At 44.9% G+C, this 26135-nt stretch overlaps 1 protein-coding gene across 1 annotated transcript in view; it reads left to right on the top strand.

Annotated features, from left to right (window-relative positions):
- The window catches only part of FAM227A (family with sequence similarity 227, member A), a 50566-nt gene that overhangs the window by 14941 nt on the left and 9490 nt on the right, over positions 1 to 26135 (top strand). Inside the window, exons 7-11 of the mRNA XM_012637979.1 lie at positions 1599 to 1773; positions 3954 to 4061; positions 5452 to 5531; positions 19836 to 19993; positions 21738 to 21890. Of these exons, the coding sequence (XP_012493433.1) occupies positions 1599 to 1773; positions 3954 to 4061; positions 5452 to 5531; positions 19836 to 19993; positions 21738 to 21890 (674 nt within the window). The remainder of the gene's footprint in view (positions 1 to 1598; positions 1774 to 3953; positions 4062 to 5451; positions 5532 to 19835; positions 19994 to 21737; positions 21891 to 26135) is intronic.

The following is a 26135-nucleotide window of genomic DNA, read 5'->3' on the forward strand; positions in this document are numbered from 1 at the left end:
TGTATACTTTTTATATATATACGTGTGTGTATATATATGTGTGTGTGTGTGTGTGTGTACTTAAAAGATTGCTTAAAACAAGATTAAAAAGATTGCTTCTTAAAAGAAGAAAATATAAGTGAATATACAAGAGTTGGGTGAGGAAGGACTTTCTGAATGTGACCCAGAGGAAATAACCATAAGGGAAAAGACCAATAAACTATGTAAATTTAAAAAAAAATTACTATAGACAAAGTTAAGAGGCAAATGACAAACTATACAAAAGTATTGATAGCATATATGTCACACAACATAAAGAACTCTTAGAAATCAATAAGAAAAAATTAAACAGTCCAAAGACTCATGGACAAATTACATAAACTAGAAATTCACCAAGGAAGAAGTATAACTGGAAAAAAAGTTCACCCTTAACAATAATCAAAAATGCAAATTGAAACAATAATAATTTGATACTCCCCTTCACCTGTCAGATCGCATAGATTAAAAAGTATATCTAGGCACAGTGGTGCGCGCGCCTATAGTCCCAGCTACTTGGGAGGTTGAGGTGGGAGGATCACTTGAGCCCGTGTCCAGACTGGGCGACATAGCAAGACCCTGTCTTTAAAAAAACCAAAAAAGTTTAATTCCCAAGGTGGTTCAGTGTGAAGAGGAATGGCCTTCTGACAATCTGGGTGGGAAGTGAATTAATATAATCATGCCAAAAGGCATTTATATTAGTTTAATGACCCCTAAATAAGTCACGTAGGATTTTTGTGCCTCAGTTTCATCATCCATAAAATGGGGATAATAATACCTCTTTGAGTTGTTCTAAGAATTAATGAGAGGATGTTTGTAAGGTATCTGACATATTGCCCAGCACATGCTAAGCCCCCAGTATATCATAGCTGCTATAATTACTATTATTATACAGTCCTCTGGAAGACATGATCTAACGTACAGGAGGAACTGCTTTCATTTATGCATTTATTCATTCAACAAATTTTTGACTGCCTCCTATGTGCCAGGCACTGAGATACTTTAATAAATAAAAATAACTATTCAGCATAATTTGTAATGTAAAATCTTGGAAACAATATCCAGTGAAGGGAGATGTTTAAGTAAATTTTGATATGCCCACTCAGTGCAATATTATGAAGGTCACTATTAGAAAAAAATCCCAAAGACTTTATAATACCTCGGAGAAGTGCTTATATTATGACGTTAAGTGGATAAAGCCAGATATAAATGTATAATTTGAGCTCAACCATAGTTAAGCAGCAACAACAATAACACCTGTGCATTAAAAGAAAGAAACCACCCAGTAAGTAGTATTTACTATTGCCTTTGAGAGATAATAATATGAGGAGGTCAAATATATCTTGTTATCTTCTTGGCTATTCTTGGGCCAAGTTGCAGAAGAGGCTGAGCGACAGACCACATGAAGAGGTGGCGGGAGAGGGAGAAGGTTGCTAGCCAAGCATGGCAGGATGCTTAGGAGTGATCCTCAGGTAGGGAGCACCCCCAGATGCAGAGGCCGCCAAAGACAGAAATTGCTCCCTTATGAACAGGCAGGCAGCATGGTGTTGGGTAAAGCATTTTATCGCAGATCCTTTCTGAAGTCTGGGTGTGGAAGTGCTGAGAATGTTGCCCGGGCTCTGCTTGCCCCGCAGAGGCTGCCGTCACTTCTGAGCAAAGGCCTGTACACCAGCTTCTGCTGCTGCTTCCCACAGTCCTGGTTCAACACGCATGAATTCAAGTCTGACATCTGCAACACCATAAGCCTGTGGATTGCAGGTGAGAGGGGACTCTTTTCTACTGGGGAAAGCAATTCTGGAAAAGCATTTTCCACTAGAGCCTAGGTATGTAATTGTTTGCCATAGCACTCCTTCATCAAGGCAGTCTTCCTTTTCTCTCCTTAACATTAAAGAAAGGGAGGTGTGTGGTTAGAGCCCCAAGGAGCATGAATTTTTCTGCTTCCTCAAAATAGCTGAGCCATCCCTTCCTAATCCACTTTTTATGCTCAACTACATCTGCAGAGAGCAAGGAGCCTTCTCCTAAGGAGATACCAAAGTTTCAGCACTGGGCCGGGCGCAGTGGCTCATGCCTATAATCCTAGCACTCTGGGAGGCTGAGGTGGGAGGATCACTCAAGGTTGTCGCTCCATGAATTAATATTAAACGTGTTTTGGGACAGGGTCAGGAGTTCAAGACCAGCCTGAGCAAGAGTTAGACCCTGTCTCTACTAAAAATGGAAAAAAATTAGCCAGCAACAAATTTTTAAAGACAAAAAAGAATTTAAAAAGTTAAAGAAAAAAAAAAAAACAAAGTTTCAACACTGACCATGATGGACCCAGGACTCAGGGAACCAAAGGCAGTATGCTGGTTGGATACTCCCACCCTTCCACCCTCCATGTGACCCCAGGTGGCAACTGTGCCCCACCCAGCACGCACAGTGCCAACTTGATGCTTGCTTTTTCAACTACCTTTTAGTCCCCTTCCTCACTTCCCCTATGTCAACCTAGACATTTTCTAAGGTCATTGAAAGCTACTATTTATTGAGAGGTTCCTGTGTACTAGGTACTGTGCTAAGTAAGCACTCTTTCCATTTCCTATCATGCTGGGGCTCCCAAGACCACCCTCACATTAGGAGATTGGCTAGAAGAACTCACAGGTCTCTGCATATACTTGTAGTCATGGCTACCATTTGTTATAGTGGCGTAGTAAGCATACACAGCTGGGTCACAAGGGAAGAGTCAGACAGGGTGTGGAGCAATCCATGTGCAGGCTTCCGTATGCTCTCCCTCCCACGGTGTCACGCAGAGCCCACTCATCCCCTGCAATGAAAATGTAGCCGCGTCTGTGTGATGCCTCTACCCGGGGAAGCCCATCAGAGCCCCAGTGCCCGAAGTTTTCACTGGGGCAGTCACGTAGACACCTCTATCATGTGACACAGTTCCAGGAAAGCAGGTATTCAGCATAAGCTCTACTGTTCATACCGTGTAGGCACAACGAGCCACTCTGTATCAGTTAGAGAAAGTTTTGTGTCAATGTAAGAAACTTACTAGACAAGGTTCCAGGTGCAGCCAAGGGCCAACCTTGCAAGCAGACTTACCCTTACCTTTCTAAGGGTAACAGTCTCAGGCCTGCTGTGCTACCTATTTTCTACACACCCTTTTAATCCTCCTAACATGTAGGAACAAAGAAGTCCAACAGCCAACAAATGAGGGAGCAGGCATTCAGAACCTATGCCATTCCAAAGCTGGGCTTTGACCATCATGCCATCCTGCCCCCCATTTTCTGACTCTCTTCTCTTCTTGCTGTTCCACCTTCCTATTCCCCCTTTCATCCAAGGCTACACCTCCTTCCCCCAACTCCTCCCCAGTAATAATCTTCCTACCCACCTACCGTGTCCAGTGGAGCCAGCAGCTTTGCATAGTGGCTCAAATGTCTCAAGTAATCCGCGGAAGCATCACCATCAGATATGTACAGTAACCCATTTCTAGCATTTAGCTAAGTGTAATGATATGTTGAACAAACATTTTCTAAGCACTTACTGTATTATTATAATTATGTGCCAGGTCCAGTGGTAAGTCCCGGAGATACAAAGATGAATAAGACCCAGCCCCTGCCCTCAGGGAGCTCATGCTTCCACAGGAACCAGGAGAGAGAGAGGGAAACAAATTACTGCAACGCCTTCACATTTGCATAGCACATCACTGACTCACGTGCCCTGGGATGATCTGACCCTCACACCCAGCCATCAGTGAGGCAGGGCAGGCCTCATCATCCGCATTTTCCAATGAAGAAACCAAAACCCTTTGGAGAAGAAGAGCCTCTCCCAAGGCCACGAGGCCAGCATAGGGCAGGGCTGATGCTGGAGGCCCAGCCTCCCTAGAGCAGCAGAGGGTCCCAAGGCCTCTGTCTTCCTGTTCTCTTTCACAGACATGTCCATTCTCACTCTCGACTCCCTCTTAGGTACATGTCCTCGGCTACAGATCTATGAGAGTTGGGACTACTCGGAACTGGATCCAGAGAGATTCCGGAGAGAAGAATTATTGCTACAGAAGGAAAAAATGTTAAGGGGTAAGATACCAGCTATGGCCCCCTGCACCTTTTGCCCCCTGCCGACCATCATCTAATTGAGGCAGGAGAGGGCCTCAGCATTGACGTCCTCAGGCCAGGTTCTCTCTCAGGTACCTGCAAACCAGCCACCAAAATGACCAAAGTGTTAATGCTTATGAGCTGCAGACAGAGTCCACATGCATAAGTGTTGGGATACAGGGTATAGAATTTTATATTCAAGTAGTAGGTGCCAGTTAATGGGTGTCTACTATGTGCCAGACACTGTGCTGGGTTCTCTACCCATTTTATTTCATCCTCAGGACAACCTGCTGAAGCACACACTAAATCTCCTTCACAGATGAGGAAACTAAAGTTCAGAGAAGCAACCTGCCCAAGGTCAACATTTCTATTTCACTCAACAGACATGTAATGAGCACGGGGTGCCAGGCGCTGTGCTCAATGCTGGGAACACGGCCACGGAGGAAGCACAGTCCCTCCTTGTGATCTAGGCCACACAGTTATAGTGCAGGGGATTGGGTGCTGTGATGGGGGTGGAGGGTGGGGCCGCAGGGGAGGGGTACCCAGTCCAGCCCTGAGGAGGTCAGTAGGTGGCATTTAAGCAGAGATCTGAAGAATGTGTTGGTCCGAGGACCAACAGCATCAGCCTCTCTCTGTGATCAGCCTCTGATCAAGTGAATCAGATTCTGCGGTTTGCCAAGATCCCCAGAGATCTAGAAGCACATTGCAGTTTGAGAAACCCTGGTCTAGGGCACAGAGGAAGAGAACACCTGGCAACCCCTGGAGCAGGGTTATGGTGCAGTTATTGGCTGGAAATTACAAAAGCCACCACTTACTCGAGGCCAGATACTTTTATCTGTTACCTTTTAAGCATTTCCATTTATTGACCCTCTAATAGATATGATTTCCCAGTAGTCACCATGCACACTAAAGGGAGTTTTTTCAAAGTGAAAAAAAATCTAACCCATAAATTGTCTTCAAATTTAGTGACCTTTTAACAAATATTAAACTTAACAGTTTATGAGCTTGATAGTTTCTTTTTTAAGCATTTAACCCAACATTTATTCATTTCTGTTTTGCAGAGTTCTGAGTTGTTTTTTCTTTTGAAGCCAATACTTTTTTTCCTGTAGGTTTAGTGCTGGCCCTGTGCACAGGGCTCCACATACATTATTGCCTTTAATTGGCTCAACAGCCCTGGAGGTAGACAGTATTCACACTCTTGAACAGGATCAGAGAGGTAACTTGTCCAGCAGGTGGAGTCAACAAAGAGGCTAGAGTTTGCCTGAGTGGCTGTCACTGGCCTCCAGGGAGGGGCTGTCCCAAAGCTCCTGATCTGCAAGCTTCATTGCCCTGTGGCAAGAAGGAACTAAAGAACAGCTTTTCCCTTCCTTAGGAAGAGAGTTTTTTTCCTTCTCTTATAAGAAATCCTCCAGCCAGAAGCCAGAGGAGAGCAAGAAGTCCAACCACTCTCAGGTAAGTGGAGCAGCATAGACCCGGATCCCCTGGAGCCCCATAAGCTTCGGAAACCCTGGGTTCTTTCGGAACACAGGTGGCCTCCTGTTGGCGGCACATCTCTGTTCCCCCTTCCCCCGTTCTACCCCATCTTCTCAGCAAGGGGCCCTGCGAGGCCCCCAGACTACCTGTGGGTGAGTGGAGCACTGCGGGCAACCCCAGAAATGCAGAGATTGGGAGGAGACAGGGAAGAAACCAGCCTCTAAGTGGAAGCTGCAGCATGAGATGCTTTTATATCTTTTTTTATCCATTAATTCTGATGGCAAGCTTGAAATCTGGCAGTCTTCCCTGACACCCACTTCCTCCTCTGCCCTACTGATGTTTCCATTGACGTACCCCCAGCACCATCCACTCTTGCTCTTGTACTCCCACCAGCCTAGTCTGAGCTCCCATGTTACTGCAGTAGGCTCCTCGCTGGTCTCAGCAGGCTGTCAGCTTCCCCACAGGCAGTCTCTCCAAAATACAAAGCTAATTACATCATCCCCTCACCACCTCACCCTCTCCTATGCCCCCACCCTAAAAACCCTCCTTCCAGCCCAAATAAGAGACACTTGCCACACCCCAGAAGGCTTCCCCTCGTCTTTGGGGTAGACTGACCTGCAGGGCCCTGCCTCTTCTGGACCAAACCCTTCTCTACCCTCCTGAACTCTCGGGGCTCCTGCCACAGGGGCCCTCTTTCAGTTCCTTGTAAACACCACACTCCCACCCTAAAAGTGGCCTCTGTACCTGCTGTTCCTCTTGTTCCAGGTAAGCTCCCATCACCGCTGCCATTGTCATCGTCAGCATTTCCTTCCAATTTTAACTCCAAAGAGGTCACATTGGTAGCATGCAATTAACCAAATGCCGCAAATAATGGCCTGCTTTTTCTGAAGACCTGGAAAAAAATAAAAGTCCAGAAAGGATTTGGCAAACTATCAATCAGGCCTTTCAATACCTGTTTTTATAAATAAAGCTTTATTGGCACACAGCCATTTCCTATTGTCTACAACTACCTTTGCACTGAAACAGCAGAGTTGAGTGCTTGCAATAGAGATTTTATGACCTACAGAGCTGACTTGGCTCTTTGCATAAAAAGTTTTCCAACCCCTGGTCTGGGAGATACATGCTCATCCTTCCATCTCAATTCAGTCTCTTGTAGGGGAGGAAAAATCTTTCCTCTACCCTCTTAGGCAAAGTGTATGGAGCCCTACAAATTAAACTGCTGAAAGACATTAACAAGAGAAAGGCATTCAAATTTTATTTGATGTTAATATTTTTACGTGACACAGGGGACTTCATAGGAAAGAAGTGAAAACCCCAAGGAAGCAGTTAGGCATGATAGCTTATATACCATTTTAACAAAGAGCAATAAATTGTAGAGACTCAACAAGACAAAGAAAAAGGTGTTTGGACTTCTAGGGATGGTAAATTGTGGAAAGGTAAATATATGGGGAAGCTAAAGGAAGATAAGCATTATTTCAATCAGGTATGTTTATGCAGATTCCAGTTGGTGGGTCTCCAGTGATGAGTTATTTCTTCTTCCTGGTACAGGAGAGAGCAAGGGGAGACACCTTCACAAAGGAAAATTTATGCCTTGCTTTTAGATGGAAAGGGGGAGAGTAGAGAGCTTTTCCTCCATCTGCTCTTTCTCAATTGCCTTCAGCTTAAAATAACTCTTATGCCAAAGTCGTATATTTTGGGGCGGCATGTTCTGATCCCCTTCACTCTCATCCTTGGGGTTAGCTTTCTGACTCTCTGGGCTGGATGAGGTTCCTTACTATATGTGCTGATATCCCTTTCCTTCAAAGCACTCACGCAATTATTCATTATTATAATTATTCATTATTCTGATCATGGCTGTCTCCCCACTAATCTTTAAACTCTAGGACAACATTCCCACTTCTAATTCCTAAATGCTCCATTCCTAATGCCATGTTCATTTTTAACAAATAGCATATGAGGCTGGATTCATTGTTAGAACAGCTTTCCTCCTTTGTTTGGTGCAGGGTTGAGAGTGTTTCCGCCCTGGAACATTCACCAAAGGGAGGTTTGGGACGGGTGAAAGGTGTGCCCTTCTTCTGTAAAGTGGGATAAGGGCTGTTGTGAACACCAACCTGCACATTCTCAGGGCAGTCATTTTAGAAAACAGTTTGAAAGGAAATTTGAGGATCTGGAAATGCATGCTCTTAGAACTGTCAGTCCCCTTAGTCCTTGGAAGGTCTCCATGTCTCCACAGAGTTTGAAGATCTCTGGTTAAGAGCCAGTCCTCCTGGGTTCAGATTCTAGCTGTGTGGCCTTGGGCAAGTTACTTAACTTCCCTAAGATTTTGTTTCAACAGGTGTAAAATGAGTACACTAACCATGGTGCCTTCTTGCTGACATTGTGGAGACTGGGGCCCCAACTCTCAGCCCTCAGCACTGCCCGGCTGTGCCCCCACACTCCCCAAGCGGGTCCAGGATCCCCCTCCTCAAAACACTTACACTCTGCCCGCCTTTCAGACTTCTTCCACTGTGGCCTGCCTTGCCCCACTCGCCTTCTACCCTGGCACCTCCCAGCCTGCCCCATCTGCCGCTCCTCCGTGCCTGTGGAGGGCCCGGCCTCCCTCTGTGGCCAGCCCCGACCTGCGCTCTGGACCTCGCCCCTCTGGCTGTTAGCGCCCTCTCTGGCACGGTCACTCTCTCCTGCTTTGTGGGACCATTTCCACCATTGAACAAAGGTGCTCTGGCACCTCTTATCTTTAAAAAGAAAACCTCCTTTGACTGCACATCCCTATTTCTGCTCCCTGTCACGCCAGAACTTGTCGAAAGACACGTCCGCCCCCAGGTGTCCTTTCCTCGCCTTGCACATGCACTCAGTGATGCCAGTCGGGCTCCTGCTCATGGCTGGTCGCTGCACTGCTCTTGCCAGCAGCAACCGGACCCTAGGTGGTCGGGCTTTGCAGTCACTTTAATCTGTTTCTTCTGTGGTTGGCCACTCCCACCTTCTTGAAACGCTTTGTTCTCTCAGCCTCTACGTTGCCAGACTCTTGCCAGTGTCTTCCTTCCTTACTGGCCGCCCCTTCTCAGTCTCTTTGCCCACTCCCTGTCCTGTAGGTCCACTCTGTCCCAGGGCCCCTGCCCACTCTGTCTGCGTATTCTCCCTAGGCCGCCTCATCTGATCTGGTGGCTTCAAATGTCACCTGTGTGCCAGTGACACCCAAGTCTCCCTCTGCCCCGGCTTCGCTCAGAATTCACCTTGGTCTGCCCACTGACCCTCTCGGCCTCACCTAGAGGACCTCAGACTTAGCAGCACTTGACCCTCCCAGCCCCCAGTGTCACATCTTGCCTGTCTGACTGCAGTGGCCCAAGCCCAGTCTCCACACAGTGACTAGAGTGACCTTTTACAGGTGTACATCACATGGGGTCATCCCTTGCTTAAAACGTCAAATAGCTTGGTGCACTTGGCAGAGCAATAGTGCACTTGGAATAAAATCCCAGCTCGCTCACCTGGCTTGCCATGCCCTGCAGAACCCAGCCACTGCCTCTCTGTCCAGCCACCTCGCACCCATTCCCTGCCCAGAACCAGACACCAGCCACCGGACTTCCTTCCGCCTCTCGGACACTCCAGGCCCACACTCAGCTGGGCCTTTGCACTAGCTGTCACCTGTGCCTGGAACGTGGCTGGCTCCTCCTGCTCCCTAGTTTCACTGCTGTTGCCCCAGAGGTGCTGCCCCTGACCCCCCAGCCACTCTGTCATCACGTCACCTACTTTCATTCCCTGTTCAGGGATTACCACGATCTACTCTTTTTCCTGTGGGGCTTATGTATGGTTTAGAATTCGTTTTAGAACAGGATCTCTTTTTCCTTTATGGCTGTTCTATCTCCTAGAATAGACCTAGCACAGAGAAGGCACTCAGCCTTCTGGACTTCGTGAGCGAGATCACACCTGCAAACTCTCGGCCCGGTGCGTGGCACATAATGGTGCTCCATCGGTGTCAGCTCCCACAAAGTACTGATGCAGCAGCTGCTGCAGAAGGATAGCTGTCACTCAGACCAAGATCAATATGTTTTTTAATGTTTTGGTACTGCCTGTCACAACAGCCTGAGACAAATGTATTTTCTTTGTACTGAAATACATAAAATCTTCTGACAGTTATTTCAGGAACCCAGCTAAGAGATTTCATTTTCTTCCTCAGAAATAGAAATAATCACAAACTCTGGAACGTTGAAAGCAGCTGAAGTGTTAGTGGGAAAACCAGGATGGAGAGAGTAATTGAATTCTGTGGTGGGGACAGAGCTTCTCTTGTCATGAACAGACATATTCCCATCTGCTCAATGCAGTAGCTGGCTATGTTCAAAATATGCTTTTCAATGGCAACAGTCTGTCTGAGAGTCCACAATTGAGAGAAATGAGTTGCAATTACTTTAAGTCTGTGACTTGCCGTCTGCCCTTTTCTTGTTTAAGTGTTGGGGATTTGCACAATGGGAATGAAAAAGTATCTAACCATGTATCTATATTTTGCTATGAGACCCACTATAAATTAGGGCTCCTACCTATTAGAGACTGAGTCATTTATTCATTTAATAAAGATTTTAAAAGATAGGCGGGGCATGGTGGCTAACGCCTGTAATCCCAGCTACTTGGGAGGCTGAGGCGGGAGAATCACTTGAGGCCAGGAGTTGGAGACCAGCCTGGGCAATAGTGAGACCCAGTGTCTACAAATAAATAAATAAATAAATAAATAAAATAGATAGTGAAAGAAGACCTCATAAGGAGGAATCATCAGAGTTCTTAGTTGCAAATAACAGAATCCACTCCAGCTGCTTTGAGCAGAAAGAAATGTATGGAAGGATATTAGTGGTACACAGCTCCCCTGGAAGAGCCACCGTGTCAGCTTCGGAGGCTGTGCTGCCAAGAATGATGCCCAGACCAGACTGCCCCTGCGAAGGCGTGCTGCTGTACCACGATGTTACTGGGCACTGGAAGCTAAAAGCTCTACTCTGCTTCCTTTGAAAAACCAGCTGCCCCTGTCAAAAGTCTCCCCAAAAACTGGAGTCTGCATGTGGCCTGTTTCCTCACCTTGCTCATTTCCATCTTGAAGTTTTAGGTGCGTGCATCTGAAGGTGCAGCCTAGGAGAAAGGTCTGAATCCCAGCCACAGAGGAAGCTGGGAAAGCAACTTAAGTCTTTTTCCCTGGGGGATGGATCTCATATATGTGGACAAAGAAGGGCACACCCATAGCAAATAATGCCCCCAGAAGGTGCCACTCCAGCTGAGATCCAAAGGACGGGAGTTGGCCATTGGAAGAGTAAATGGAACAACCTTCCAGGAGCAAAGAACAGCATGTGCAAAGACCCCGAGGCAAAAAAAGAGCTTGAGTATTCAGGGAACAGAAAGAAGGGCAGGGACACTATACCCCAGTGAGTGAGGGGAAGAGAGGCAGGAGTGAAGACTGGGGACATAGGCAGGGCTGGATGCTGCAGCGTTGGGAGGGCCATAGGAAGGAATACGGACATAATTCAAGTGCCATAAGAACTCATTAAAATAAGGGGACGACATAATCTTACTTACCTTTTTAAAAGATGGCACTATCTTCTGAATATGGAAAATGTAGTGGAGGGACACAGAAGACCAGCTAGGAGGCTTCTGTGGTTGTCTAAGAGACAGTGGCAGCAGGTGGCAAGAAGCAGACAGACCCAAAATGTGTTCAGGAAATAGATCTTACAACACTTGTTAACAGATTGACTTTAGCAGTGGGGAGAAGCGGAGAAGAAAGGATGGAGCTTAAGGATGCTCTCCACAGGTGTGGCTTAGGCAGCTGGAGGCTGCCATTTACTGAGATGGAAAGTGTAGAGTTTCGGGTAGAGGAAAGCTATCAAGAGTTCAATTTTGAACTTGTTCACTTTAAGATGCCTATGAGAAGTGCAGATGGAGATGTCAAGTGGGTGAAAATACAAGACTGGACTTTGGAGGAGGGGTCTGGGTTAGAGAGAGAGCAGTTTCTACCTAAGCCAAAATATGGGAACTGGGAGTGAATGACCAACACAGAGCCACAGGCAAAGGCGAAAAAACACCAGGCATGCTCCCAGAAGACCCAAATTTCCCTCTAGGTAATGCCACCTATTCGCTTTAAGCAAATCTGAGCCTCCGTGTTCTTATCTGCAAAATGGGCATCACAACTGGTATCAATTCTTATAGATTCAATCTAGGGGTGGGTGATGTTGCATAGATTGTCGTCTAGTCCTATCCTGTCAGAATGTCTACTGATTTTAACTGGAATTTCCCCAACTTCCAGAGTGTGAGTACAGCCATGGCCATTAACAGTAATGACCCAAATTCCTCTCCCTCACGCCCATACCTGCTGATACCAGATCTGCACAGCCCACTCCCCTCCCAGACATTTCTGGGCATCGCCAGATTGTACCACACAGTGGCTCAAAAACAGGCTCTCCCTGCTACTCTGCCCCCATCGTACCTGAGCCCTCTGTGTGCCAAATCTGAGCGGCAAGGTGACCAGGTAGGGTAGAACAGCCCTGTCTCCTCTGTGGTACGGTGGGGCAGGGGTCCCAGAGCAGTCTTTCTTTAAACCCAACCCCAGTGATAGTCACCTTGCCTCACTCACTCACGGCGTGGTGGCGGGTCGCAACATGAGGAAATGGATAGGAAAGCACTTTGTAAGTGGAAGGGCAGGGTCCTTATAGACAGTCTGCCCTGTACAGGTTTTCTTTGTATATATCCTCGCCAGTCTTTACAATAGCCCTGCAAGGTGGGCAATTATTACTTATTTCTTTATTGGACAAAGGAAGAAATAGACTCAGAGAGGTGAGCGACTTGCCCCAGGCCACACAGCCCACTGCAGCTGGTATCAGGGCTGCCAGTTTGGGCTCCTGCGTCAGCATGCTGCCTCTCCCACAAATAGGCGGGTCTAATAACAGCCAAGCCGGTTAAGAATGAGCACTGTTGCTTCAATGAGTCCTGGGAGTGTTTTCCCAGTAACTGTTTCAACACTATAAAAATTAGTAGCTGTTGGACGACCAGCTGCATGATGTATGGGAAGCCCTTTCAGCTTTCTCTGCTCATTCAAATATCACATTTATATAAAAGCAAAGTGGTTGTTGTTGAGGCTGGTGGACTGCTTGTCTGCCACTTGGTGGGCCATCTGTTTAACATTGTCAAACTCCTACTCATCCCTAAAGACAGAATGAAAGTGTCTTCTTTCCTTGGAAGCCCTCCAGCTCTCCCTCAGACAGTCAAGCATTCCCCACTCTGACTTCCCATAATAGTCTCTTTATACTGCTTGTGGCCAACTATGAGTTGTTCCCCAATATCCATTGTCCCCTTCGTCTATGAAAAGAGAACTTGTGATTTTTGGCTGGGCAGGTACATGGCCAGAATAAAGACTGTATCTCCTAGCCTCCCTCTCTGTCTATGTGCAGCTATGTGATTAAGATCCAGTTAATGAGATATAAGTGGTTGTGCCATGTGGCAGTTCTGGAAACCTTTCTTAAAAAACAGCTGTGTGAACCCTTCCTCTCTTTGTTCTTTCCTCCCTCCTGCTGCCTGGAATGTGAGTGTGATGGCCAGAGCCCCGGCTGCCATCTTGGACCCTAAGAACAAAGGTCCTATCTTAGGAAAGGTTGAGCTTTGAGCTGGAAACAGTCAGAGTCCCTGAGGAGTTAACACCGTAGGAGGAGCACTGTATAAGCTCCAGCCTGCCCACCTTCAGACTTTTATGTGAGAGAGAAATGGCTACCTACTTTGAGCACTGTTACTTTGAGTCTCTGTAACTCACATCCAAACGTAATTCTAACTTATATTACCACTCTCACAAATATATGACACTTTCCGCACCTCAGTGTAGCTATTTATTATGTCCCCTGCTAGACTGGGAGTTCCTCAAGGCAGAGACTAGGTTTTAATGTTTGCCCAGTGCCAGACACATGAGTCTTGGCCAGTGAAATGTTTACTAAAGGAGGTGTGATGAGTGATCGTATAAACAATGACAGCAGTGTTTTTGGAGCACTTACCGTGAGCCACTCGTGCACTTCACATGCATGAGCTGGCTTAATCCCACGAGGAAGCCAAGGCTGTAGAGAGGTTCGATGACTTGCCCCAGATCACCAGCCGTTGAATGAGGGTTGGGATTGGAGCCCCAGTCGGCCTCAGTCCCCAGCCTGTGTGCTTCCACCCGTCAGCCTCTCCTGGCATTGTCCAGCGGTACCTGGAGCGTCTGCCCTTGCCGAGAACAATGAGAAAGAGCTAAGAAATTGCATGTATTACTTTTTTGTATTTCTCTCACTACCGGTTTTGCTAACTTTGTTCTCCCCTCTCTCTTCTCTCTCTCTGTTTTTTTTTTTTTTTTTTTGTCCCCTGGAGTCTTCTAATGTAAATTTATCCAATGAAAAATGCTCTTCAGCCAAGCAGAATTCAGAAGAAAAGACACGAGCACGGAATACCATAAAAGGTACATTGACTACCAAAAAGAGAAATGTAGGCTTTTGGTTTAGTTGTCATCTCCAAAACCCTGCTCTCTTGGGCTTGTTTGAACATAATTTGCCACCTGATTTACAGTTGAAGTTCGAGCCTGGGCATTGGCACCAAGTAATGTTTTATGAAAGGATAAATAATAATTGTCTTTTCAACTCAATGAGCACGATTAAGTTTCGCTTTTGTGATGATTAGTTCAGCACAGTGCTGATGTCTATGAGGAAGAGACGTCGTTGACACCGGAAGAAAATAAGTTTAAGATGTGATTGCTGCTTCTCTCCCTCGCCAGAAACCAGCATTTATTGAAGTAGGAACTGATTTGCCTCCACGCTTTAATTTATAAAGGTGATGAGTGAAGATATGGAAAGGTTAATGCCATTGAAAGAAAAGTTCGATGTTACTTACAATTCCCCGAGAAACCGGAGTACAGCAAACCACACAGGCCTTCCCCTTGAGAACTTATCAGACTTTCCTGGTTCTTTGTCAAGCAATTTTGGACTGTATTTTGGACATTTTAATATTATGAGACTCTGAGTTTTGTTTAAATGAAGAGAGAAGGTTGGGTTGTTTTGTTTTGTTTTGTTTTGTTTTAACAAGCAATTCACCCAGTTAGGTTCAGACCACAAGTTCTAACCTTTTTCCTGTAGGTCGTGGTCTCTACGTCCCTTCAGATTTCAAAACTTTTGGAGTGCGATTTGGATCTGTGCTATGTATGTGACACCCCAGGACCCCACTGGAGACCAGAGCAATGATCTACCCGATAGTTCCGTGCTCAAAGCCTTTAGTACGCTGTTTAGGATCAGATACACATATACACGCAGCTCCAGCGTGAGCGCAGGCATTCGCACACAGTTTTATGGGATTCCTCTTTTGATCTCCTCTGCATTCTTCCCCACACTCTGGCTCCAAAGGTCCTCTTTTCTGGTCTTCTGGCTAGAAAGCTGGGACTGTAGTGTCTCCACTCTGCTGCGTACTTCCTGTGATTGGGTCTGGCCAACTGGGAGGAGGACAGAGAAAGAAAAAAAGCAACAGGGACTCCCTTCACACTCTTTGGACCGCAGGTCCTCCGGTCCAAGACAGGAGTCCACTCTCTCAGAAGTGCAGATGCCTGTCCAGCTGCCACTTCTGCTGCTGCCACTACCGTCACAGGGGGGCCTGCCTAGGGGAATGGGTGGGAGAGAAAAACAAAACAGAATTCCCCTACCTTTGCTGTCCCACCGGGATCTCCCTTCCCACTCCTTGGACCACAGCAGAGGGCTTCTGTTGGATCTCTTTCTGTCTTTGCCTGGTACTTGGTTCTGGGACTCATGTTGCCTTTGAGCTAACACACAGGAGGAAAAATAAATCCAGAAAGCGTACCGTCCTGTGGCTCCTATTTTGAGTTCTGGTTTCCTTCTCCAGTTCACCTGCTACCATTTCCTTTTCAGAGTCCTCAGGTAGCTTCCCCTGCATTCTGTTGGGGCTTTTAGTTAAATTTGCTGAGAAACAGGGGAGAGTGTCCTTACTCCATCTTAATCGATACTAGAGCCCTGATTGAGTTTTTTATTTTTTATTTTTTGGTTCTATTTTTCTTACTCCATTTTATTCTGTTTTTTGGGAAGTTATACATTGTGTTTATGTTCTTTGTTGCGGTGGTTCTCAATGAAGGACAATTTCCTCCCCAAGGGACATTTAGCAATGTCTGGAGACATTTTTGGTTGTCACAACTTGGGGAGACGTTGCTATTGGCATGCAGTAGGTAGAGGTCAGGGATGCTGCTGAATAGCTCACAACGCACAGGACGTTCCCCCACAGCAAAGGGCCATGTGGCCGGAAATGGCAACAGTGCCGAGGTGAGAAACCCTGCTCTGTTGTATGCCTTTGAAATTCTAGCATGCGTATTTAACCGCATCTAAAGTTAAATAATGTCTTAACCCACTCCCTTTCCTGAACAAAACAGGAACCTTAGAACAGTTTAATTCCAATCCCTTTCCTCCAGACTTAAATGCTATTCTGTCCAGTGTTTTTAGTTATGTCCCATTTTAAAACCTCACAAATTAGATATATTAATTATTAGATATAATAATATATATATTATTGTAGGGGGTATTTTTGGTCTTAAATTATTATTTATTTTTTTTTTTTGAGACAGAGTCTCACTGTGTTGCCCGGGCTAGAGTGCCGTGGCGTCATCCTAGCTCACAGCAACCTCAAACTCCTGGGCTCAAGCAATCCTTCTGCCTCAGCCTCCCAAGTAGCTGGAACTACAGGCATGCGCCACCATGCCCGGCTAATTTTTTCCATATATTTTTAGTTGTCCGATTAATTTCTTTCTATTTTTAGTAGAGACGGGGTCTCGCTCTTGCTCAGGCTGGTTTCGAACTCCTGAGCTCAAACAATCTGCTCGCCTCAGCCTCCCAGAGTGCTAGGATTACAGGCGTGAGCCACTGCGCCCGGCCGGTCTTAAATTATTTTATTTGCCTACTTCCTAGAGCTCAGACTATCTTTCTGGGATCATTTTTCGTATACACACACACACACACATATACACAAACATATAAACATATAATCTTCTTTCACAGTTTCTTCAGTGCAGATTTCTTGGTAAGTTCCCTTAGTTTTTGTTTTTCTATAAATATCTTTATTTCATCACTTCTTGGCCTTTTGGCTAAAATCAAGGGTAGTATCTGTTCTTATCAATTTAAATGTCTTTATTTCATCTTTGTTTTTGAAGGATGGTTTTGCTTGATACACAAGTCTAGCTTAACAGTTAGTTTCTCAATGCTTCGGTGATTTTATCCCACTGTTTTCCAGCTTCCCTTGTTACTGGTGGGAAATCAGTAGTCATTCTAATTGTTATCCATTTGTAGATAATCTGTTGTTTCTCTCTGCCTATCTTTTCTTTTTTCCCCTAGAGATGAGGTCTTGCTCTGTTGCCCAGGCTGGAGTGCAGTGGTGCGATCACAGCTCCCAGGTAGCTGGGACTACCAGCTCTATTCATCTTTAAGATGTTCTCTGTAAATCTTCTCCTCCAGAAAAACCACAGTTTTGTGCAAGAATGCGATCATTTTTTGTCTCTTAATCACAAAACCCTTCCTGATGCTGCTTTTTAAAAGATTTTACATCTTTCCTTCCTTATTCTGTGACCCTCCTGTATCCTGTAGAAGAATTCTATCATGGTACTTGTACATAATAAGTGCTATACTTATTATTTACATGTCTTTTTTTCTTACTGAACTGTGAGTTCCTCAAGGATAATCTGTTTCTAGCATCTAGCATGGACCTGGTACATAATAGATGCAGTAAATATTTGTTGGATGGACAAATATGTGGCCTGCAGGTATACATTTGGCTAAAATGCAGATGAAATTGTATGAATTTACCTGAGCTACTTCCTCTAGCATCTCCCAGAGATCTGAATGCATGCAGGTGTTTTCACTCTAACAGGACGCTGAGCTCTACCATATGCTCTTTCTCATCGCAGCTGGCAAGCTCCAGTGATTTTTTTCTTTCTTTTTTTTTGTTTTTTTGCTAATATATTGACAGAGCATTCTGGTCAGACTCTGGTCTTGAGGAAAGCTACACAACAAGTCAAGAGGATATCAGAAGCAAGAGAATATGAGAATATGCTTCCTAGAAAGGTGAGTGCATGATTCGAAATTTAATAGTAGAGGTAGATTTAAAAGGGGGCAGGAGATGTGACTAGAAAGTCTAGCTCTGTGAAGGTGTCAGAATGAGAATTGGGGATATTCCTGATTATACACTCAGGTGATACATTCAGGAAATTTCCAGAGGGTAGTTCCTGGGTGAGTACACACAAGTTGAGAGAGCATTTTGTCTGGATTTCTCCAGGGATTTAGATCACCTGCTTGAAACTCAGGGGCCTGTGTATAGTGGAAAGTGAGCACTGGCCTCAGTTTCCCATTCTACAAACTGGGACAGTAATTTCTAGGTCATGGTGTTGCTGTGCAGTTTACCTGAGACAATGATGATAACTAACATTTAAGGGTCGCTTACTCCATGTTGGGCACGATACTAAACCTTATGCAAGCAGCATATTTTATTTTACTGTCGCAATCCTCTGAGATAGTTACTACTGTCATTCTCCAGTTTGTTAGTGAAGACAGTGATGCTGAGAACAGGTAACGAATCTGTCCAGGATCGCGAAGCAGCTAAGAGATCAAGCCGAGACTTGCATGCAGATCTTTCTGGCTCTGAGCCTGAGTTCTTCACCGCTGAGCTTCGCTCCCGCACAGCACCCAGCACCGGGAAGGCTCTAAATTCATGTTCCCTCCTCTTCTCCTCGCCTCCCCCAACTCCTCCCACAAACCTCAGTGAATGGTAGTTTAGCTCGATGGAACCCTCAGTATCATTTAGCGGGAAGAGGCCCTGAGGATTCTGAACAGGGTGAGAGGTTTCGGGCTAGAGAGGGAGTCAGGCCATAGAATTTGGGGCAAGTACAGTGAGGACTGTAGACTTCTTAAACCTTCTGTATTTCTCCGTATGTATTAGCACTGCTTCTTTCCCCTCAGCATTTGGCAGTGAAACTTCTGAGAAGTAACTGGGCATGGTGGAAAAGACAGACAGACATGGGTTCAAATCTTGGTGCTGCCTCTCACCAGCTGTGTTGCCTGAGCAACTAGTTTAACCGTTTTGACTTTCTTCTATAAAATGGGGAAAACAAATCCCAGCAGACATATGCTCCTTCATGCTGACAGGGTGGGTAGGTTTGCTCTAGAGGTAGGACGGAAGGAGATGAGCAATCAGTCCTATTCTGTGGTCTATCTTGGTGAGGAGGGAAGCCCAGCATTAGAGTGGATGGTGGCAGATTTTAACAAGAACCAAAAAGAGCTGAGAGCTGAGTGTCCAGCAGGGAAAGGTGGAAGGGAAGTACCAAGGCGCGCTCAGATGTTAGTGACCCCTCCTCTTGGCCACCAAGCTCATGCTGCCACAGGTCTATTGCGCTTGTTGTCCCCTTAGCCTGGAACACCTCCTGACAGATCTCCCCAGGCTCTCTCCCTTCGCATAATCCAGAATGTCTAGGATCCCACCTCCCCAGGCAGCCTTCCCTGATTACCCCGGGAACAGGGAACTGAATCCTGTCATCCCTACCACTCTCCATCCCCTCGCCACCTGGTGCTTACTAATCTCCATAATATCATGTCATTCTTTTATTTGTTGATTTGTTTATTGTTTTTCTCTCAACTGTAATGCAAGCTCCATGAGGGCTAGAATTTGTCTTGTTCTCTGCTGAATCTCCAGCATCTAAAACAGTACAAATACATAGTAGTCACTCAATAAATATTTGCTGAATGAATTAACATTTTGGTAACATCCAGTCTCTCATCCATCATCTTTTAACTGATTTATTTCATATAAGATATATATACTACTATCTAATTTTGCATCTCAATTTTTAAAAAGTTACTATTATACCTGAAACCTTTATTTAGGTTATCAACTCTTCTTAAATATTTTTATATTGTGATTATAACCACTCCTTTGGGTAGAGATATCAATATCTTCTCCTTGAACATTGAGGTTATTCTAATCTTTCGCTATGTATAGTAAATATCTCTGCAGTAGACATCTTCGTACCTAAACCTTTTTTCTTCCTTTTTCTTTTCTTTTCTTTTTTTTTTTTTTTTTTGAGGAGCAGGAGAGGGAGGGACGGCGAGAGGGAAAGGAAGGCCCTTTTTTCTTTATTTTGAGTAATTTCCTTAGGATGCATCCTAAAACTGGAATTACAGGATCACAGGACACGAGTGCCTTTCTGTTTCTTAATACATGCTGTAAAAATGACGACGTCCTTTATTTTTGCCCTCTTTTTTTTATCCTCAGTCTTGCGCTGCCTGCAAGAGCCCTGAGCTGACTTCAAACTTCTTGAACATTTATGGGAAGAGCCCTCTGATCGTGTACTTTCTCCATAACTACGCCAGTCTGCGGCAGCACGGCAAGGACGTGTTGATAGTCAGGAGGGAAAGGACCAAAAGCGTCCCATATCCTTGTCACTGCAGACAGGGCACGTTGTGCCTGCACAGCATGGGTGCTCATCAGGGGTGGCCATTGATAAGAGCTTCAGGGTCAGAATCTAATTTTAGTTCCAAATCTGGAGCCAGCCTCATGAACTGGCTTTGAGACTCTGGGAATGTTGACTTTCCTCGTGAGCAAAATCTCCTTTCTTCCGTCTACCAGAATGAATGGGCAACCGGGGACTCTAGCATACTTTAAAACTAAATAATGCTTCCCAGATGCTCACTGACCCCAGAGTGGGTACTGACCAGGAATTCGGTGTCCTTGTGTATGTTTCATCTAACACCCTCCTCACACACACTCCTCCCCCAGACCCATCGGCAAATTCCTGGCCCCATTGCCATTTATCCTAAAGATCTGGTTAAAAGCTCAGAGCTCAAGAAAACAGATGTGATATGCATTGGTGTCCTGAGTCTTAACACTTTACCATAGTGGTCAGAACGTGAGTTCTGTTTGGAATCAAAGTGGTCTATTGGTCCAAGTAGACCTGAACTGAGGAACCAGCTCTACCCCTAACCAGCTGAGTAATTTTAGATAAGTTTCAGCTTCTCTCTGGGCCTCATTTTTTTAAATCTGTAAAATAGGGATGAGAATGCCTGCCTCATAGGGCTGTTATGCAGACCACACACGCAGTGGCGTAAAGGTGTAGCCCAGTGGCTGGCAGATCACAAGTGCGGGAGTGGCACACGTCCACACCTAGCGCCCCATCAGGAGCTTTGGTAATGAACTGGGTAGGACTTTGCATCTCCTGCTGTATGGAGTTTCATGTCCACAAACTTATTTATGTCTATAGGGAGAGAATAATAACAGCAACTCACATTTCATAGTGCTTTACTGTTTGTAAAGTGTTTTCCCAAATATCACCTCATTCTTCTGTAATGACAGTTTAGTGTAGTGGAAGGAACCAGGTTTGGGAATACACAGCCCAAATTTGGGTCCCAGCTTAGCAACCACCAGCCTTGAGATCTCATGTGCACAGCTTACCCTTAAGCTTAATGTCTTTATCTACTCACTCCTAAAATAAGGATAGTTATACCAAACTACTAATAGTGTTGTGAAAAGGATTAAATGGTATACAGCTGGCACTAAGTAAATATCATTATTATTATTAACATCATCTAACAGTAGGTATTAGTGTCCCTATTTTATAGGTAAGGAGATGGAGACATAGAGGATGACTTATAGCTTGTCTGAGGTCCACTACACTAAACTGTCATTACAGAACAGTTTAGCTGAGATTTTACTGACAGATGTAGCTGAGATTCCACCCAGTCAAGCAGCAGGGGTGGAGGGAGGGTGGAGCAGAGAGAGGCTTTTCCAGCATACAAACTGGAGACAGAGAATGACACCTTGGACGGGAAAGAAAAGGAATGTTGGAGCCCCTTTCTTTGCACTGCTGTGCTAGCAGAGTGAGAATTTCAGATGACAGTCTGAAAAGTATTTCCCAGACGTCCCTTCCCTCCACAGGGGCAGAGAAGGGCTTTGTTACAAGGCAGGGAACTGCCTGGCCACAGACAGGATAGCCTCTTCCTTCCAAAGCCAGTCATGGTCAACAAGCAGGAGGGTCACCATCCGCTCTGATTTCAGTTATCTTGTCCCAAAACAGGGGGCATTTCCCCCTTCTGCACCCTACCCTCCCCACACACTGGGCTCGTGCCACTAATAATGCAGAGTCAACAGTATGGGATTTTCCTTGACAAAGAAAGCCACTGAGTCCACCCCAACGTACGCTGACATCATCAGCATGACCCTGAGCAGCATGAAGAAGCGAAAGGACAACTTCAATCAGTTGTACCAGCTTCACTGCAATGAGTGGAGTTACTTTAACAAGCACCTGCAGGAACTGCAAGACAACTTCCTCAGGTAGGGAAGGGGCTTTGGGAAGCTCCACTGCTTCAGCGCTTGTCTAGCGTAGCACGTCGTCATAACTGTAAATGGGGGTGCTTCCCTGTAACTATCTCACAGGCAATTAGTTTTCTTGTGGTCAGAATGTGAACTCCTCGATAACACAGACCAGATCCTTTCTTTAAAGTTATTGTGGGTCAGGCGCGGTGGCTCACGCCTGTAATCCTAGCACTCTGGGAGGCCGAGGCGGGCGGATTGTTTGAGCTCAGGAGTTCAAGACCAGCCTGAGCAAGAGCGAGACCCCGTCTCTACTAAAAATAGAAAGAAATTAATCGGCCAACTAAAAATATATAGAAAAAAATTAGCCGGGCATGGTGGCGCATGCCTGTAGTCCCAGCTACTCGGGAGGCTGGGGCAGTAGGATCACTTGAGCCCAGGAGTTGGAGGTTGCTGTGAGCTAGGCTGACGCCACGGCACTCTAGCCTGGGCAAAAGAGTGAGACTCTGTCTCAAAAAAAAAAAAAGTTATTGTTTTTCTAACTACAAAAACATTACATGCTCAATGAAAGCAAACAAAAAACCTGGAAAATCACATAAAAGCACCTAGAGGTACATACTGCCAATGTTTTTCTATAAATCCTTCCAGGAACATGTGTCTGTATTACTAAACAAAATTAGTAGAGTCATACTGCCACTTAGCAGCATATTATGGACATTTTCCTGCGCCTGCCTTCTGCCTTTTTCAATATTTTTATTTTATTTAGAATTCCTTCAGACCTTTTAGAAAAGTTGAAAGGATAGTTCAATGAGCAACCATATGCCATCACTGCATTTACAAGCATTCATATTTTGCCACATTTACTTTTTTTTTTTTTTTTGAGATAGAGTCTTGCTCTGCTGCCCTGGGTAAAGTGCAGTGGCATCATCGTACCTCACTGCAACCTCAAACTCCTGGGCTCAAGTGATCCTCCCACCTCAGCCTCTTCCCAAGTAGCCGGACTATAGGCGCAGCCTCCATACTTGGCTCAAAGTGTCATTTTAGGCTTTACTTGCTGCTCCAGGATCCAATCAAGAATCAGGAAATATGCTTTATTGTTTTATCTCTTTGGTGTCTTTTAATCTGTAGCAATACCCTGTGTTCCCTTTTTTTTATTAATTGCTTTTTATGACATGGACTTTTTTGAAAGGCTCAAGCCACATTCTAGATTTTCCTGATATTTCCTCAGGGTGTCATTGAATTTGTTCCAGTATAGCCTACATTTCCTGTACACTGGAGACCTCGTTAGATTCAGGTTAAATCTTTTTGCCAAGAATCCTTCATAGATGATGTTGTGTATTCACGGTGTGTCCCATCAGGAGGCATACCACGTCGGGTTGCCCGCTACTGGCGATGCTGAGTTTGAACATGTGATTAAAGTTGTATCTGCCAGATCTGTGCATTGGAAAAGTACACGTTTGTCTCTCTAGTCAATAAGTGATGTGATTCTTTCAGAGCGTGTGATTGTGCTTTCCCAACTTTGACCCAGTGGCTTTGGTAGCCATTGATGGTCTTTGCCTAAATCAATTATTACATTTAGAGATGAAAGATGGTGATTTTCTATTTCTCCCACTCCTTCTACATTTGTTGGCTGGCATTTTTCTGTAAAGACCAGTTCACTTTCTTTTTTCCCTCTTTACCTCTCTCATGTCTTCCCTGCGTGCCCCCATAACTCACGTGGCCACCCTATCTGAAGTATCCGGCAAAGGGGAGTGAGACTTCCATGACTGGACTTTGGGCAATTTGTTGTCCAAGAATGAGATTCAGTTTGCAAGAGAGAAAGAGGAGTGGCTATTGGTTAGACAGCTATCTGTGTCTGCCATAATAAGAGACACAGAAAAATATGAACCTATAGATAAATGCTTTGTTATGCAATGTGATACAATTCAGTTTTTTCTAAAATATTATGGGACACAGACAGACAATACACACTCACAAAACCCTGTTGAACACCACCACGACAGATATGCAGTTCAGCCTGAATGTTCATCAGAAGATGACTGATTAAATAAACTATCATGCATCCATACTCTGTAACCAAGAAAAATTTCTATTTTTATTTTTCAAGGAAAGATGGTCACAACATATTATGGGACCAAAATTCAGGTTATAAAACAGTTGGGTCTAAATTGGTACAGTTATTTACTTATCCCCATTTTATAGATGTGGAAGCTGAGGTTGAGGACAGAACCTTGGGGGGAACTGCATGTGTTGGGGAGGACAGAGTCTGGGGTAGGTGGAGGAGTGACCAGAAGGGAAGGGGGAGAGCCCATGTATGAAGGCACACTGACTATGAAGCCCAGGGAAGAAAGGACAACAGGGAAGCTGCAAGCAGCAGTGTGGTGGCTAGACACAGAAACGCGGGGTGGAAACAGCGTGGTGACTTGACAGAGAGCAGTCTCAATGGGGCTGGAAAATTACCTTGCCAGAAGCCCCAGCCTGGGTCATTAGGGAAGGTGTGAGTCCCCCCGGATGGGTGGGATTACTAGAAAGCACAAGGAATAAAAGTCGCATAGAAAGGCAAGATTGAATGGAGTAACAGGGCTATTTAAACATAAGGTGGAAGACCGAAGCCTGAGACCTAAGATGAGAGATTGCAGATGTAGGTGAGGGAGGAGAGGGTCAGGATGGGAGACAGAGAAGACACAGGGATCGCGCTTTAGGGCTCTTTGTTTCTGCCTTGTTCATTATGCTTTGTTTCTTCTATAGTTCATTCATTGTTCCAGCAAATATTTTCAGCACCTTCTGTGCACCACGCATTATGTTTTGTTTACATATCTGTCTCTCCTAATAGTTGGAACAATCCTTAATAGTGGGATCCCTGGAATGGCAGAGGCTAAGGTTAGAATATAGGTCCTTTTACTTACTGGTTCTATGACCTTGAACCAGTCATCTAGCTTGCGGAGTTTCAGGAGTTTTTGTTGGTTAAATGAAGATAGTACATCCCACTTTGAGGACTGTATTGATCAAATAAAATAAGGTATGAAAAGACTTTTCACAGGACCAGATTCATAGATAGTAAGTAATTGTGTCAGTTAGAATTAGGTTTGGCTTAAAGTAACAGAAAACTCAAACAGTGGCTAAAATGATTTACAAATTTTTTTCCTCTCAATTACAAGGACTCTAGTAGATAGGGTAGTTCACAGTGTCAGAGACTCAGGATCCTTTTATCTTATTGCTGCGTTATCCTCAGCCCATGATTCAGCCTCATGGTCCATAATGGCTGCTCAAGCTCCAGCCATCAGGTCCACATGCCAGCCAGTAGGAAGAAAATGGATCCAAAGAAATGCATTCCTTCTGGAAGTTACAAATAACCCTTCCATTTCATTCCATTGGCCAGAATTTAGCCCCATAGCCACCACTAGCTGTGGCCTTAACAAGGTAGAAATAATTTAGAGTTAATATTAAATTCATGTAGAATATTCATGATTAAGTATACAGCTTATAGATTTCAGAAATATATAAGGACATCCTTGTTTAATAAACACATCTTTGGCCAGGCATGGTGGCTCACACCTGTAATCCTAGCGCTTTGGTAGGCCAAGGCAGGAGGCTTGCTTGAGCCCAGGAATTTGAGGTTGCAGTGAACTGTGATCACACCACTGCACTGTAGCCCAAGCAACAGAGCAAGACCCTGTCTCAAAAGAAAGACTTCTTTATCAGTGAATTATCATAGCAAAGATTTTTTAAGTCAGGAGAAACTTTGTAATTATGTGTTAGCAATTGTGTTGCTAAACACATCCACTTCTTGTTGGATAGGCTATTGTCAAGAAGCTCAGCATGCCTTATATTATCTTTAAAAAGTGGCTCTCAAAGTTTCGTCTATAGATAAAAATGGTGGCCTTAAAACATCTGTGCTGTTAGACATCAGGGCAGGGTTGCCCTTGGAGAAGTAGGTCAGTGACTGAACAGGAGCATGAGGAAGCTTCCAGGGGGCTGGCACTGTTCTTATGTCTTGATCTCAGTGCTGGTTACATGGGTGTGCTCAGTACATGGAATTGTCTTGAGATTCACACTTAGAATCTGTGCACTCTTAGGTTCTTTGCTGTAATTCAATACATGTTTCTTAAATGGTGGTCATATAGATCTACCAGTTTACAAGACATACAGAACATTAAGGACATGTTAAACACTCCAAGGATGCAATTGGCCAATCCAGAATGGGAAATTCTATAGATAACTGTTGAAGCTAAATAATGGGCAAATGGTGTTATTAATAATTATACT

This window comes from Propithecus coquereli, unplaced genomic scaffold, assembly GCF_000956105.1.
Source record: "Propithecus coquereli isolate 6110/MARCELLA unplaced genomic scaffold, Pcoq_1.0 Scaffold126, whole genome shotgun sequence".
Taxonomy (NCBI): domain Eukaryota; kingdom Metazoa; phylum Chordata; class Mammalia; order Primates; family Indriidae; genus Propithecus; species Propithecus coquereli.